Source organism: Oncorhynchus mykiss, chromosome 17 (genome assembly GCF_057628025.1).
Source record: "Oncorhynchus mykiss isolate SJ-2025 chromosome 17, ASM5762802v1, whole genome shotgun sequence".
Classification (NCBI taxonomy): Eukaryota; Metazoa; Chordata; class Actinopteri; order Salmoniformes; family Salmonidae; genus Oncorhynchus; species Oncorhynchus mykiss.
The window spans coordinates 40787592-40801181 of NC_143038.1; the positions used below are offsets into that span (position 1 = coordinate 40787592).

Consider the following 13590-nt stretch of genomic DNA (forward strand, 5'->3'; position numbering starts at 1 on the left):
TGATCTTCATCGGATGACACTCAGGACTTCATGTTACACAATACATGTATGTCTTGTTCGATAAAGTGTATATATCAACAAATCTCATTTTACATTGGCGCGTCACGTTCAGTAGTTCTAAAACATGCGGTGATTGTGCAGAGAGCCACATCTATTTACAGAAATACTCATAAATGTTGATGAAAATACAACTGTTATACATAGAATTAGAGCGATACTTCTCCTTAATGCAAACGCTGTGTCAGATTTAAAAAAAACTTTAAGCAAAAAGCATAATCTGAGTACAGCTTTCAGACAAAGCAGCCAAAAAGATATCTGCCATATTGGGTGGTCGACATTAGTCAGAAATAGCATTGTAAATATTCACTTACCTTTGATCTTCATCAGAATGCACTCCCAGGAATCGCAGTTCCACAATAAATGTTTGTTTTGTTCGATAATGCCCAATTATGTCCAAATAGCTTATTTTGTTAGGGCGTTTGGTAAACAAATCCAAAAGCGCGTTCAGGTCCAGCCAAACTCCGGACAAAAAGTTCCTTTAAAGCCCGTAGAAACTTGTCAAACTAAGTATAGAATCAATCTTTAGGATGTTTTTATCATAGATCTTCAATAATGTTCCAACCGGAGAATTCCTATTCAGAGTCTGCGGCAATCTGCCAGACACCTGGCTCATTCCTCTCTCATTCGGTCCCACTTCACAGTCGAATCCTGAAACAAAGTTCTAAAGATTGTTGACATCTAGTGGAAGCCTTAGGAAGTGCAACAACCAATATCCCACTATCTACAATAGGGGCTGAGTTAAAAAAAAAAAAACTACAAGCCTTAGATTTCCAACTTCCTGGTTGGATTTTTCTCAGGTTTTCACCTGCCATATGAGTTGTGTTATACTCACAGACACCATTGAAACAGTTTTAGAAACGTCAGTGTTTTCTATCCAATACTACTAATAATATGCATATATTAGCATCTGGGACAGAGTAGCAGGCAGTTTACTCTGGGCACCCTATTCATCCAAGCTACTCAATACTACCCCCCTGTCACCAGGAAGTTAAGGCTATTATTACTTGGGAAATAGTATGACTGTGTGTGACCTTTAACATGGTCCACACACACCCAAAATGTTATGAAGAGGGCATCCCTCCCTCTCGGGGAGGCTGAAAAGATTCAGCATGGGCCCTCAGATCCTCACAGTTCTACAGCTGCACCATTGAGAGCATCTTGACTGGCTGCATCACCGCTTGGTACGGGAACCCAACCTCAAGGGGTTACAAAGGGTGGTGAGTACGGCCCAGTAAATCACTGGGGCCCGAGATCCCTGCCATCCAGGAGCTCTATACCAGGCAGTGTCAGGGGAAGACCCAAAAAATTGTCAAGACTCCAGCCACACAAGCCATAGACTGTTCTCTCCGCTACCACACGGCAAGTGGTACCAGTGAACCAAGTACTTTACCAACAGGACCCTGAACAGCTACCTACAAGCCACAAGACTGCTAAATAGCCAATGAAATGACTTCCCGGACTACCTGCATTGACCATTTTTTGCACACACTCGGGCCACACTCACCACATGCTGCTGCTATGTCTGTCTATTATTTTGCCTAATCACTTTTACTCCTATGATATGTACATAGCTACTTCAATTACCTCATATTTATCGACTTAGTACTGGTTCTCCCTGTCTATGGCCATGTTATTTTTAATCGCTTTAAGCTATTTCTGTGCAGTTATTCCTCGTGTCACTATTAAAAAATATATATCTTTAACCAATGCGTTGTTGGAAAAGGATCCGTAAGTAAGCCTTTCAATGTTAGTCTACACATGTTGTATAGGAAGCATGTGACAAATAAGATGTTCTTGATTTGAGGATGATTTTTGGTTGTGAAGTTGAACCCAGTCCCAGTTTAGAACAGGGAGTGTACTTCGTTGCAGCTTCATACCTGTAGTTGAGAGTATGACCTATAAAACTTGGTTGCTCATCAACTTAGTTTAGTTGGAAAATCCAAATCCTCTGACACAGCAGGCCGATCTAGAGTCAAAAAGTTTTATTTAAGTTCCAGCGAGGGGAACCTGAGTCTGAAGTAGATTTAGGCCTTAACCTGAACAGGGCAGAGGGAACAGGAAATACTTACAATAAAGGATGGCAGAAAGGTATTGACAAAAATGTCATGTTAAGGCTACGTACTCGTTTCAAGGAGCACGTGAGCGCTGAAGTTGGGGGGGGGGGGGGGAAGGAGCGCTCAAAAAATGTAGGAGTGCAATGAAAAACATTTGAACTAACTTTTTTTTGTAGTAATGGTCTAGGATGACTGTCAATAATCTGTGGTCAGTGTATTCTCCATGGCATTCAGGGGCTGCAGTGAAGTAATCATTGCAACAATTATCAGTTTTATTTTTGTACTTTTAAATATATTTTTTTTAATTACAGTTTGCGTGGCTGCATATTTTGCCGCAAATGTGAGTAAAATGGTCGCGTTGAAGAGCCCTGTAAGCATTTAGTTCTGATAAGTGAGAGGCCCACTCTTGCACCTCTTCACATTCACATCAAAGTGTGTGTGTGTTCACCTTATCCAGGAGGGAGGATGTTCAGTAAGGTTATTTCCATTTAAAAGGACTCATGAGCACCAACATTAAGTCTAGTCAGACTGTTAAACAGCCACCACTAACATTGAGTGGCTGCTGCCAACACACTGACTCAACTCCAGCCACTTTAATAATGGGAATTGATGGGAAATGATGTAAAATGTATCACTAGCCACTTTAAACCATGCTACCTAATATAATGTTCCATACATTACTCATCTCATATGTATATGTATATACTGTACTCTATATCATCTACTGCATCCTTATGTAATACATGTATCACTAGCCACTTTAACTATGCCACTTTGTTTACATACTCATCTCATATGTATATACTGCACTCAATACCATCTACTGTATCTTGCCTATGCCGCTCTGTACCATCACTCATTCATATATCTTTATGTACATATTCTTTATCCCCTTACACTTGTCTATAAGGTAGTAGTTTTGGAATTGTTAGCTAGATTACTTGTTGGTTATTACTGCATTGTCGGAACTAGAAGCACAAGCATTTCGCTACACTCGCATTAACATCTGCTAACCATGTGTATGTGACAAATAAAATTTGATTTGATATATTTTTGAGAAATTGAAGGTATACATTTTTAAAACATTTTGCATCATAAAAATGTTGAAAAATCAAAGGCTTTGATTTCTGGTCAAAAAGATGGAAAGGGGATCTTTGAAAACATCTACCAGAATAAGTCTTAAAACATTATTAGAAATGCATCAAAACACAGCCAACTAATATCAAAACGTATATGTAAGTTTAAGAAACGTTGTCTTGTGCCTTGAAATTCCGTTACCAAAAACCCATATCTTTAAGATCTTTTCCAATTTTTCTCCTTCATGAGGAAAGATAGGTCTGCCTTTACTTGTTAATTCCGTTAACTATCAATTACTTGTAGTGTGTTTACAGTTACCAATTTTTGTTCATGAATGATTAATTAACCTTTCTGATCTCCCCATCCCGGATCCGGGATCGTGAATACAGACTCAAGCTCATTACCATAACGCAACGTTAACTATTCATGAAAATCGCAAATGAAATGAAATAAATATGCTAGCTCTCAAGCTTAGCCTTTTGTTAACAACACTGTCATCTCAGATTTTCAAAATATGCTTCTCAACCATTGCAAAACAAGCATTTGTGTAACAGTATTGATGGCTAACGTAGCATTTAGCATTAGCATTCAGCTGGCAACATTTACACAAAAAAAACAGAAAAGCATTCAAAAAAATCATTTACCTTTGAAGAACTTCAGATGTTTTCAATGAGGAGACTCAGATAGCAAATGTTCAGTTTTTCCTGAAAGATTATTTGTTTAGGACAAATCGCTCCGTTTTCTGCGTCACGTTTAGCTATGAAAAAACCCCTGTATCCAGGATTGTGTAAATCTATCAGCAAGCTCATTAGCATAACACAACGTTAACTATTTATGAAAATCGCAAATGAAATGAAATAAATATGCCATCTCTCAAGCTTAGCCTTTTGTAAACAACACTGTCATCTCAGATTTTCAAAATATGCTTCTCAACCATAGGAAAACAATCATTTGTGTAAAAGTAGCTAGCTAGAGTTAGCATTTCGCGTTAGCATTTAGCGTTTGCATTAGCGTTAGCATCCAGCACGCAACATTAACAAAAACATAAAAGCCTTCAAATAAAATCATTTACCTTTGAAGAACTTCTGATGTTTTCAATGAGGATACTCTCAGTTAGATAGCAGATGCTCAGTTTTTCCAAAAAGATTCCTTGTGTATTAGAAATAGCTCCGTTTTATACATCACATTTGGCTACCAAAAAAAATCCATAAATTCAGTCCTCAAAACGCAAACTTTTTTCCAAATTAACTCCATAATATCGACTGAAAACATGGCAAACGTTGTTTAGAATCAATCATCAAGGTGTTTTTCACATATCTCTTCATTGATACATCGTTCTTGGACACATGCTTTCTCCCCTGAATCAAATGGTAAAGTAGAAGCAGCTGGCAATTGCGCACCGAATTCGACGCAGGACACCAGGCGGACACTTGGAAAATGTAGTCTCTTATGGTCAATCTTCCAATGATATGCCTACAAATACGTCACAATGCTGCTAAGACCTTGGGCGAACGACAGAAAGTGTAGGCTCATTCGTTGCGCAATCACAGCCATATAAGGAGAGAATGGAAAACAGAGCTTCAGAAATTCTGCTAATTCCTGGGTGATGCATCATCTTGGTTTCGCCTGTAGAATGAGTTCTGGGGCACTTACAGACAAAATCTTTGCAGATTCTGAAACTTCAAGAATATGCATAGTCGAGCATCTTTTTGTGACAAAATATCGCGCTTAAAACGGGAACGTTTTTTATCCAAAAATGAAATAGCGCCCCTAGAGCTCTAACAGGTTAAAACTCAAATCTGTTACCAAACCGGTTATGTAAATTCTGAAAAATTGTACATGGAATTTATGCAATTGAATTGGCTACATTGGGAAGTCATAGTAGTCACAAACCACAGTTGTATTCACAAGTTTGGCAGTAAAGAAAACTAGAGTAAATGTAATTTTTATTTGTCACATGCTTCATAAACAACAGCTGTAGACTATCAGTGAAATGCATCAATGCCGAGAGAAAAAGGGGAAATAATAGAAAAAGAATAACATGAAGAATAAATACACATTTACTAATGATAACTTGGCTATATACACGGGGTACCAGTACCGAGTCGATGTGCAGGGGTACGAGGTCATTTACTTTATTTATCTAACCTTAGATTAGTTCAATAAAACTAATTGAGGTAGATATGTACATGTATGAAGGAAATAAGGGACATAGTTCCGTTTGAGTTCATTAAAATAATAGCCATTGTGTAGAATAATATCCAAATATGCAAAGGAGATATTGCATATTTATACATTTCTGTGTACCTATTTAGGATACATCACCATGAAGAGAATGACATTCATATCCATAAATATGCATTTCCGTATAGTTCAGATCAGGGTCCCATGATGAAATTTCGTTACTGCAATTCCATTACCTGGTGTATATCCACTTCACTTACTGCAGTTAAATAACCAATATGTGTTTTTTTCTGTAGACATCATAGAATCTTAATTCAGAGCAGATATTTAACATTTTTGGGAAAATGTGGTCACGTTTACTGAAATTCTGTGACCAAACTGCATCTGCACAGTTCTTCCAGTAAATGTGTTTTTGCTAAATATTCAGTGTGAATTCTTAAAAGTTCTCCTTGTGCATAGTTGTATGGTTGGTTAAACTTTGAAATCAGTGGATTTTGTTTGGAATACATTTCAAGTGAAAAATCAGTGTCTCGCCACTAGTTCCGTGACCGTGGAATTACCTGTAATGCAATTGGATCCTTTTCCTCTCTTTTGCCTCTCCTTTTCTAATCCTAACCTGAGTACCAGAGAGCTGGCGTTACTCCAACAGACTCTTAAATTGTAGCCTGTTATTTTTGTAGCTAAAATGTTTTTGGTGCCGAGTCACTATTAATAGCTATGCTGGAATTTGTCTAATAATAGACATTTACTGTCATTAAATGTTTGTCAGCACTTTTTGGTTGTAGCCTTCTCTTGAGTCAGCGAATGTGTCCCAAACGACCCCCTATTCCCTATGTAGTGCACAGCCTATGCTACAGTAATATAAGGCCTGAATGCATGTCTAATTTACACATATGTCTGGCCTAACCTGAACCATGAAAAACAGCCCCATTATTCCTCCTCCACCAGACTTTACAGTTGGCACAATGCATTGGGACAGGTAGCGTTCTCCTGGCGTCCACCAAAACCAGATTCCTCCGTTGGACTGCCACATGGTGAAGCGTAATTCATCACTCCAGAGAATGCGTTTCCACTGCTCCGCTTGGCATTGCGCATGGTGATCTTATGCTTGTGTGCAGCTGCTCGTCCATGGACACCCATTTCATGAAGCTCCCGATTAACAGTTATTGTGCTGACGTTGCTTCCAGAGGAAGTTTGGAACTCGTTAGTGAGTGCTATGCGCTTCAGCACTCTGTGGTCCCATTCGGTGGGCTTGTGTGGCCAACTACTTTGCGGCTGAGGTGTTGTTGCACCCAGATGTTTCCACTTCACAATATCAACACTTACAGTTGACCAGGGCAGCTCTAGCAGGCAGGAATTTCACGATCTAACTTGTTGGAAAGATGCCACGTTGGAAGTCACTGAGCTCTTGAGTAAGGCCATTCTACTGCCAATGTTTGTCTATGGAGATTGCATGGCGGTGTGCTCGATTTTATACACCTGTCAGCAATGGGTGTGGCTGAAATAGCCGAATCCACTCATTTGAAGGGGTGGCCATATACTTTTGTGTGTATCTATATATATCCTAGCCTCTGTCTCTTGTGCAACATCCCCGCTGTCCTCTCATTAAAAACTTTTTTTTAACTCTTTGATTCCCATCACTGGTTTTTGCTCTAACATGCACTGTCAAGTGTGGGACCTTTATTTCGACAGGTATGTGTGCCTTTACAAACCATGTCCAATCAATTGAATTTACCACAGGTGATTTTATTTTATTTCATTAGGATCTCTTTTAGTCCTCATTTGTACTAATTTTCCTAGAGTCCTTAAGCATTAAAATACAATTTAAATACAATGACATTTTCACATATAACACACTATTACAGTCAAAATACTCTGTCTAAAACATAGATTGATTATTCGTCTACCATAGTCCAGCACAACTTTCCTATGTGTTATATTTAAATGGTTTTAAAGTATTGTTTGAATTTATATATTGAAAGGTTTCTGGTTTGCTCAGATAAATTATTACATTTCTTTATTGCTCTAAATCGAAAAGTTATTTTGCCTGTCTGGATAACACAATGATGGTGGACAATCTATTATTAGTATTTACCGAATGTATGTCTCTTACCAACTGAATGCTGTTGTGAATAGACTTTGACCGTTTTTTCAATTATCTTGTTGATTGATGACCAACCAAGAGCATTAAACATGACTACAACAGAAGATCCATATCTCCACCTTAAAACAATTGTTGCTGCTTTGTTCTGTACAATCTGCAGCCTCCTAATTTCACTTGCTGATGCATTTCCCCAGACCACAGAACAGTACTTCACCTGACTCTCAATTAATGCTTGGGTTATTTGCTTAAGAATCTTTCTCTGTAAATATTTAGCTATCCTTCTGATCATGCATGCAGTTTTTGTTTATATAGTTATTTGAGACTACCTAGATAAGCAGTTGTCTAGCTGCATTCCTAGTAGTTTGATTTCTGCCACTTCCTCAATTTGTGCTCCCCCATACTTAATTTAATCCCATGCTGTGTTGGCCTTTTCCTGGTGGAACAGACCAACATAACCTTGGTTTTCTTGGTGTTCAAAACAAGTTTGTAACAGCAAACCCACTCCCTGATATTTCCCTGATCTACTTGTAGAGCTTGCTGTACCTGTTGAACCGATGTCTTACTGTATCAATTATAGTATCATCTGAAAATATAGTAGTTTGAGTTTCAGATAAGACATAAGGAAGGTCATTGGTATATATTAAGTAAAGAAGTGGCCCAAGGCAGCTGCCCTGCAGTATTCCACAGTTTTAAAGCATGAGGGGAAGAAAAATAACCATTGATATAGGTGGACTGTTTCCGATCAGTTAGATATGACTGTACCCAATTCAATGCTGCCTTCTTAAAACCATAATGCAATAATTTTGTAAATTATCTAATGAGCCACTAAATCAAACGCTACTCTAAAATCTAAAAATAGTACACCCACAAACCTGCCATTATCCATAGCATTGAGCCACTGGTCAGTCATGTCAACCAATGCAGTAGTAGTGGAATGGGTTTTGCGATAAGCTTGCTGATTGACTGTAATCAGATCATTCTTTTCCATGTACTCCCATATTTGTCTACTCACAATACCCTCCAATATCTTACTGAATGAATGGAGTAGACTAATTGGTTGACTATTGGCAGGAGTAATGGGTTCTTTGCTGTCTTTCGGGATAGGACCCAGTTTAGCATGCTTCCATACATTTGCAAACGTCCCCTTTTCCAGTGACCAATTAAATGTGTGTTTTAGTGGAGCTGTAATCTGGGGAGCAGCAATCACGTTGTAGAAACATCTCAAGGATGATCAATGGAAACAGGATGTACCTGAGCTCAATTTTGAGTCTCATGGTAAAGGGTCTGAATACTTAATCTAAATAAGATATTTCTGTTTTTGAATATATTTGCAAATATTTCTGAACTTGTTTTCGCTTTGTTATTATGGGGTATTGTGTGTAGATAATTATTTTTTTATCCATTTTAGAATAAGGCTCTAACTTTAACAAAGTGTGGAAACAGTAAACGGGTCTGAATACTTTCCGAATGCACTGTAACTGTTGAAAGTGAGGAAGGAGGAAGCAACAATAGAGAGAGAGTAATACGCACATCATTAGGGGAAATATTATAATATATATATATGCGTCAGCCTACTAAATGTACATTTCTAAATTAAAATCAAATTTACTAGCTTATAATTGTAACGTTGTCAGACGCATGTCCTGCACCAGTATTGCATGTTCGTTTCCATCTTCATGGTTTGATCGAGATGCGTAATTCTACTTTAATACAGTACAGTAGGCCTAATACAGTCCACACTCAAAAATATTAGCCTACTGGAGCTTGTTCCATTTATCTATGGGCTTTTATGGTTTTCTGTAGTGTGTAATGTGCTATCCATGTGCTGAATCACAGCACAATCCTTTTGGGCTCGGGCTCATGAAATGTCTTAAGCTAGTAAAATATCTTTACTGTATGGTTCAGTGTGCATCAGGCTTGAATTTTCATTCCTACAAAATTTGTAATCAAATCCAGACATATTTATATGCTTTAGAATGACACTTCTGGTTTTGGTCGGAAATACTGGGTTACCCAGGAGTAAAGTTATTTATCCTCGGGATGGAACATTTTGTAAAATAACTGGAAAATATTCAACCCTACAACATGTTTCTTTCCAACATTAGTGCTGTTTTCCTAAAGTTAAATGCGCTTCGTGTTTTGTTTTCTTGCATGATACTAACAAGTGTTGAGATACTGGTAGCGTCCTGACCCTACTTTTGACCAAGGCTCATAGTCCACTACATAGGGAATAGGGTGCTTTTTGGGACTCAGACCAGTCAGTCAGTCAGTGGCTTTTTATACTTCCTCCTCTCGTGCCTCCCAGATGCCTGAGTGTGTAAATGGAGCCGACTCCCTCTGACCCTGTGAACTGAGCTCATGCAGAAATAGACCCACACAGAGAGCAGGATCAGTTTCCTGCCTGCTCTGATCTGTCAGCCCTGGTAAAGACTAGGCAGGGAGGCCTGAATGATATATTCTAGTGACAACAGGATTCTCCTCTAGAGAGCGATATGGAAGGCATATAATGGCCGTCGGAGATGAAGCCTAGTCCTGGAATAAAAAACAAGCCCAATCTCCGTTACTCCAGGACTAGGCTTAATTGGTGTCTGGAAAACCGGCCTTAAGGTTATACCTAAGCGATAAGGCCCGAGGGAGTGTGATATATGGCCAATATACCATGGCTAATGGCTGTTTTTTATGCACAACGCAACACGGAGTGCCTGTATACAGCCCTTAGCTGTGGTATATTGGCAATATACCACAAACAGTAGAGGGGCCTTATTGCTATTATAAACTGGTTATCAGTGTAATTAGAGCAGTAAAAATACATATTTTGTCATACCCATGGTATACAGTATGATATACCATGGCTGTCAGCCAATCAGCATTCAGGGCTCGAACCACCCAGTTTATAATGGTTATCAGAGAGGGTGACATCATAAATGTTTGGTACCAATTAGGGTGTCAGTTATTGTAGGTCTACTTGTTATGGGTGTTAGTTAGTGATTGAGATTGACTCATGATTGCAAATGAAAGTAGTCCCGGCGAAGTCTGTTTAGGGGTAAGGGGGGTAAGGGATTTAATTTTTGTGTCTTCTCTTTATCCCATATTAAAACACTCAGTAACTTATATTCTAGGTGTGGGTATACCCATATGGGTTTCACCTGCTGTGAGTTTATTTACATATTTGTTGATATTGTTTTTGTTCCTTCTCTCCCTAGGCCAGGTGAACAAATCTTCCCCAAAGAAGCCTCGGAGCCGAAATATCTTCAAAGCGCTCTTCTGTTGCCTCCGAGCACAGGATGTCTCTCAGCCTCCACCCCCTGCCCAGGATACCTTACTTCCTCCTGAGGACAATGGGACGATCGCCAAGGTAACACAAACAGCCCCCCCCCCCCCCCCCCCCCCCCCACCAACTTCTGTCCAAGAGGCTATGGCAAGTAGTGATGCAATGTACATCAGAATTGGTCTTAAAAAGTGGCAAATTCAATGAAATGTCATGTTAGATAAATCGGAGTGAATGGAGAATAAAGCCTAGATGGAGATTTTATAACTTCTCCCTGACAGATAAATTGGTCTTCATGCTGTACAATCTTATTTCCTCAGATTCAGTATTATTCTGGCTGTTTTCACACTGTTCAGTACTCTAGATAAACCATGTAATTACTATATTAAATGGCTAATGTGGCCTAATATGAATCACTATGGCTCTATTAATGTAATTTACCAACTATAGTGGATCCATACAGTACAACACTTGTATTTGGGTCAGTGGGTAAGCATAACTACATCCCAAATGGCACCCTGTTTTCTGTGTAGTGCACTACTTTTTACCAGGGTCCACAGAGCTCTGGTCAAAATTAAGGCACTTTTTAGGGAATAGGGGGCCATTCGGGACGCATCCCATATCATTACCCTGCAGATTAATATCTGTAACTTTGAATTACAGTTCTTTTTAGCTTAATGACTCATGTCCCCACACCATGTTCAGATGTTAGACTGCTCACAAACAGTCAATCCCCAGTTCACTTAAGTCTTCAGGATTTAATTGGGCCAAGATAATAGGGTGTAGATAAATATAATTAAATTATTCAAATGCCACAGTTGAAACTACCACGCTTCCCAGATCTTCCCCCTGTATTTATTTATTTATATTGTAGGGTGTCCAAACAAAACGCAGATTTTGACCATGGGTAAAATGTTAATTGTATAGATAATCCTCTAAGAAAACCAATGGTCCAAACCTCATGTCTCCATCATAATCGGTTCTAAAGTTAGTTTTTGCCCTTGTAAGATGGACAAATAAATGGAGGCCAAAGAAAGAGTGGTCAGAAGTAAGGAAAATTGCACAGCATCATGTCAGCTAGGCTGGATGCGGTGCGAGAATGATTGAACTCGTCATCTTTCATCTCGACTCTGCAGGATATGAAACAATTTAGAGGTAAGAGAGATCCATTTGAGACATGTAGTGTTTTCAACCGAGCACTGAGCTTACTGGAAGCTTTTTATTTTCAAAACCTTTTACATTTAATTCATCCCGTGCCATACTTATTTAGATTTTTGCAACCCACGAAAACAACAGGAAGACTACCATCACAACATGTAAAATCCACTAAAGGACCTCGGTGCTTATTATCGGATGTCATAGGTTACGAAACCTGACTTTTTGGATCCTGTTAATTAAATGTTCGATAAATACTCCACTGAACGATTCAGAACATGAATAATCATATTTGTCGTGTTAAATGTATTTTATAACATAAGGAAGTGAAATTTCCTCTCACGTGTGTTTTCACCCACTCTGGGCATAGTGGGTGGACACCCTATATATTGATGACACTGGTTTAGTTAACATGTTGGACAATGGGCTTTTTAAATATGAGCTGTTCAGACAAAGGCTAACCGTTTAAACTCTCCCCTGTGCTAACTAAGGCTAACACCTTAAACTCTCCCTTGTGCTAACTAAGGCTAACCACTTAAACTCTCCCCTGTGCTAGCTAAGGCTAACCACTTAAACTCTCCCCTGTGCTAACTAAGGCTAACCACTTAAACTCTCCCCTGTGTTAACTAAGGCCAACACCTTAAACTCTCCCCTGTGCTAACTAAGCACCCTCTTCGACTGATGATGCTTCAACTGTTTACCAAACACATTAGTCAGTAAAAAAAACCACATCTGTTATGTTTGACTTTATAACATAGATTAACACGACCGTGTGGACCTCACTGTTCTTCTGTTAAAAGTGTTTAGAGAGAGAGCGTGGATAGGTTTAGAATATATAGGCAGGCTACTTGTAGGCAGCAGCACATTTAGACCAAAGAGGAAAATATTTTGGTTGCAGAAATTAAGCTACTTTTCTCCCAACGCTAGGCTGTATTAGGCCTGTCCTCAAGCCAATAAAATACTTTGTTGCTGATATGTAGCCTAATGCTGGTTTGTTTTCTGCTAGGCACAGTTAAGAACTGTCATGGATATAGGCCTAGAATAGATGTTTGTTGAGCCCTGTTGGTGGGTTTGGGGTGGATGAGTGGGAGACTCTAGAACCTAGTTAATGGTCTTTCATCTCTCTGATTAGCTTGATCTACTTCAAAACCTTCGCTACCAGTTCCAAGTACGTAAAGGACAATATCACTGTGGTTTTTGTGGAAGTTAGAACTATACTGAATGGGGTTAAATTAAACTGTCAAATTGGGGATGATGCTCAGGCAAATGTTTGTTATGACATTTTTTGTTCGTTATTTTGATCCATTATCGTCAGACATGTTATACACAGCTGTTAAATGCTATTGTATTTGGGATGGAAAAGGAAATTAATTCAGTTTTGCAGGACAGTGTACTGTGCAATAGGATACGTGTCTTCAATTTTGATTGTAGATTGGCCATAGGTTATTTTTCTGAAACTCACATTGAACGTGATTCCTGTATAGAATTGTACCAGAGTCCCAGGTTATTAGATGATGGATTCCCTCTGGAATCTGTCGTCAAGTGTGGGGTGTGATGGGTATTCAGGTACTGCAGAGGGTCTGAGATTTGTATTTATTTTATTATTGTTATTTCAATGTTTTTATGAATATTGCTAACAGAATAAACACATGTTTAATTACAGAGTAGAATAGAGGATAATATCATCT

The 13590-nt window shown here is 38.8% G+C and overlaps 1 protein-coding gene across 1 annotated transcript in view; it reads left to right on the top strand.

Moving 5' to 3' along the window:
- The window catches only part of LOC110494189 (carboxy-terminal domain RNA polymerase II polypeptide A small phosphatase 2), a 36021-nt gene that overhangs the window by 9341 nt on the left and 13090 nt on the right, over positions 1 to 13590 (top strand). Inside the window, exon 2 of the mRNA XM_021569015.3 lies at positions 10683 to 10834. Within this exon, the coding sequence (XP_021424690.2) occupies positions 10683 to 10834 (152 nt within the window). The remainder of the gene's footprint in view (positions 1 to 10682; positions 10835 to 13590) is intronic.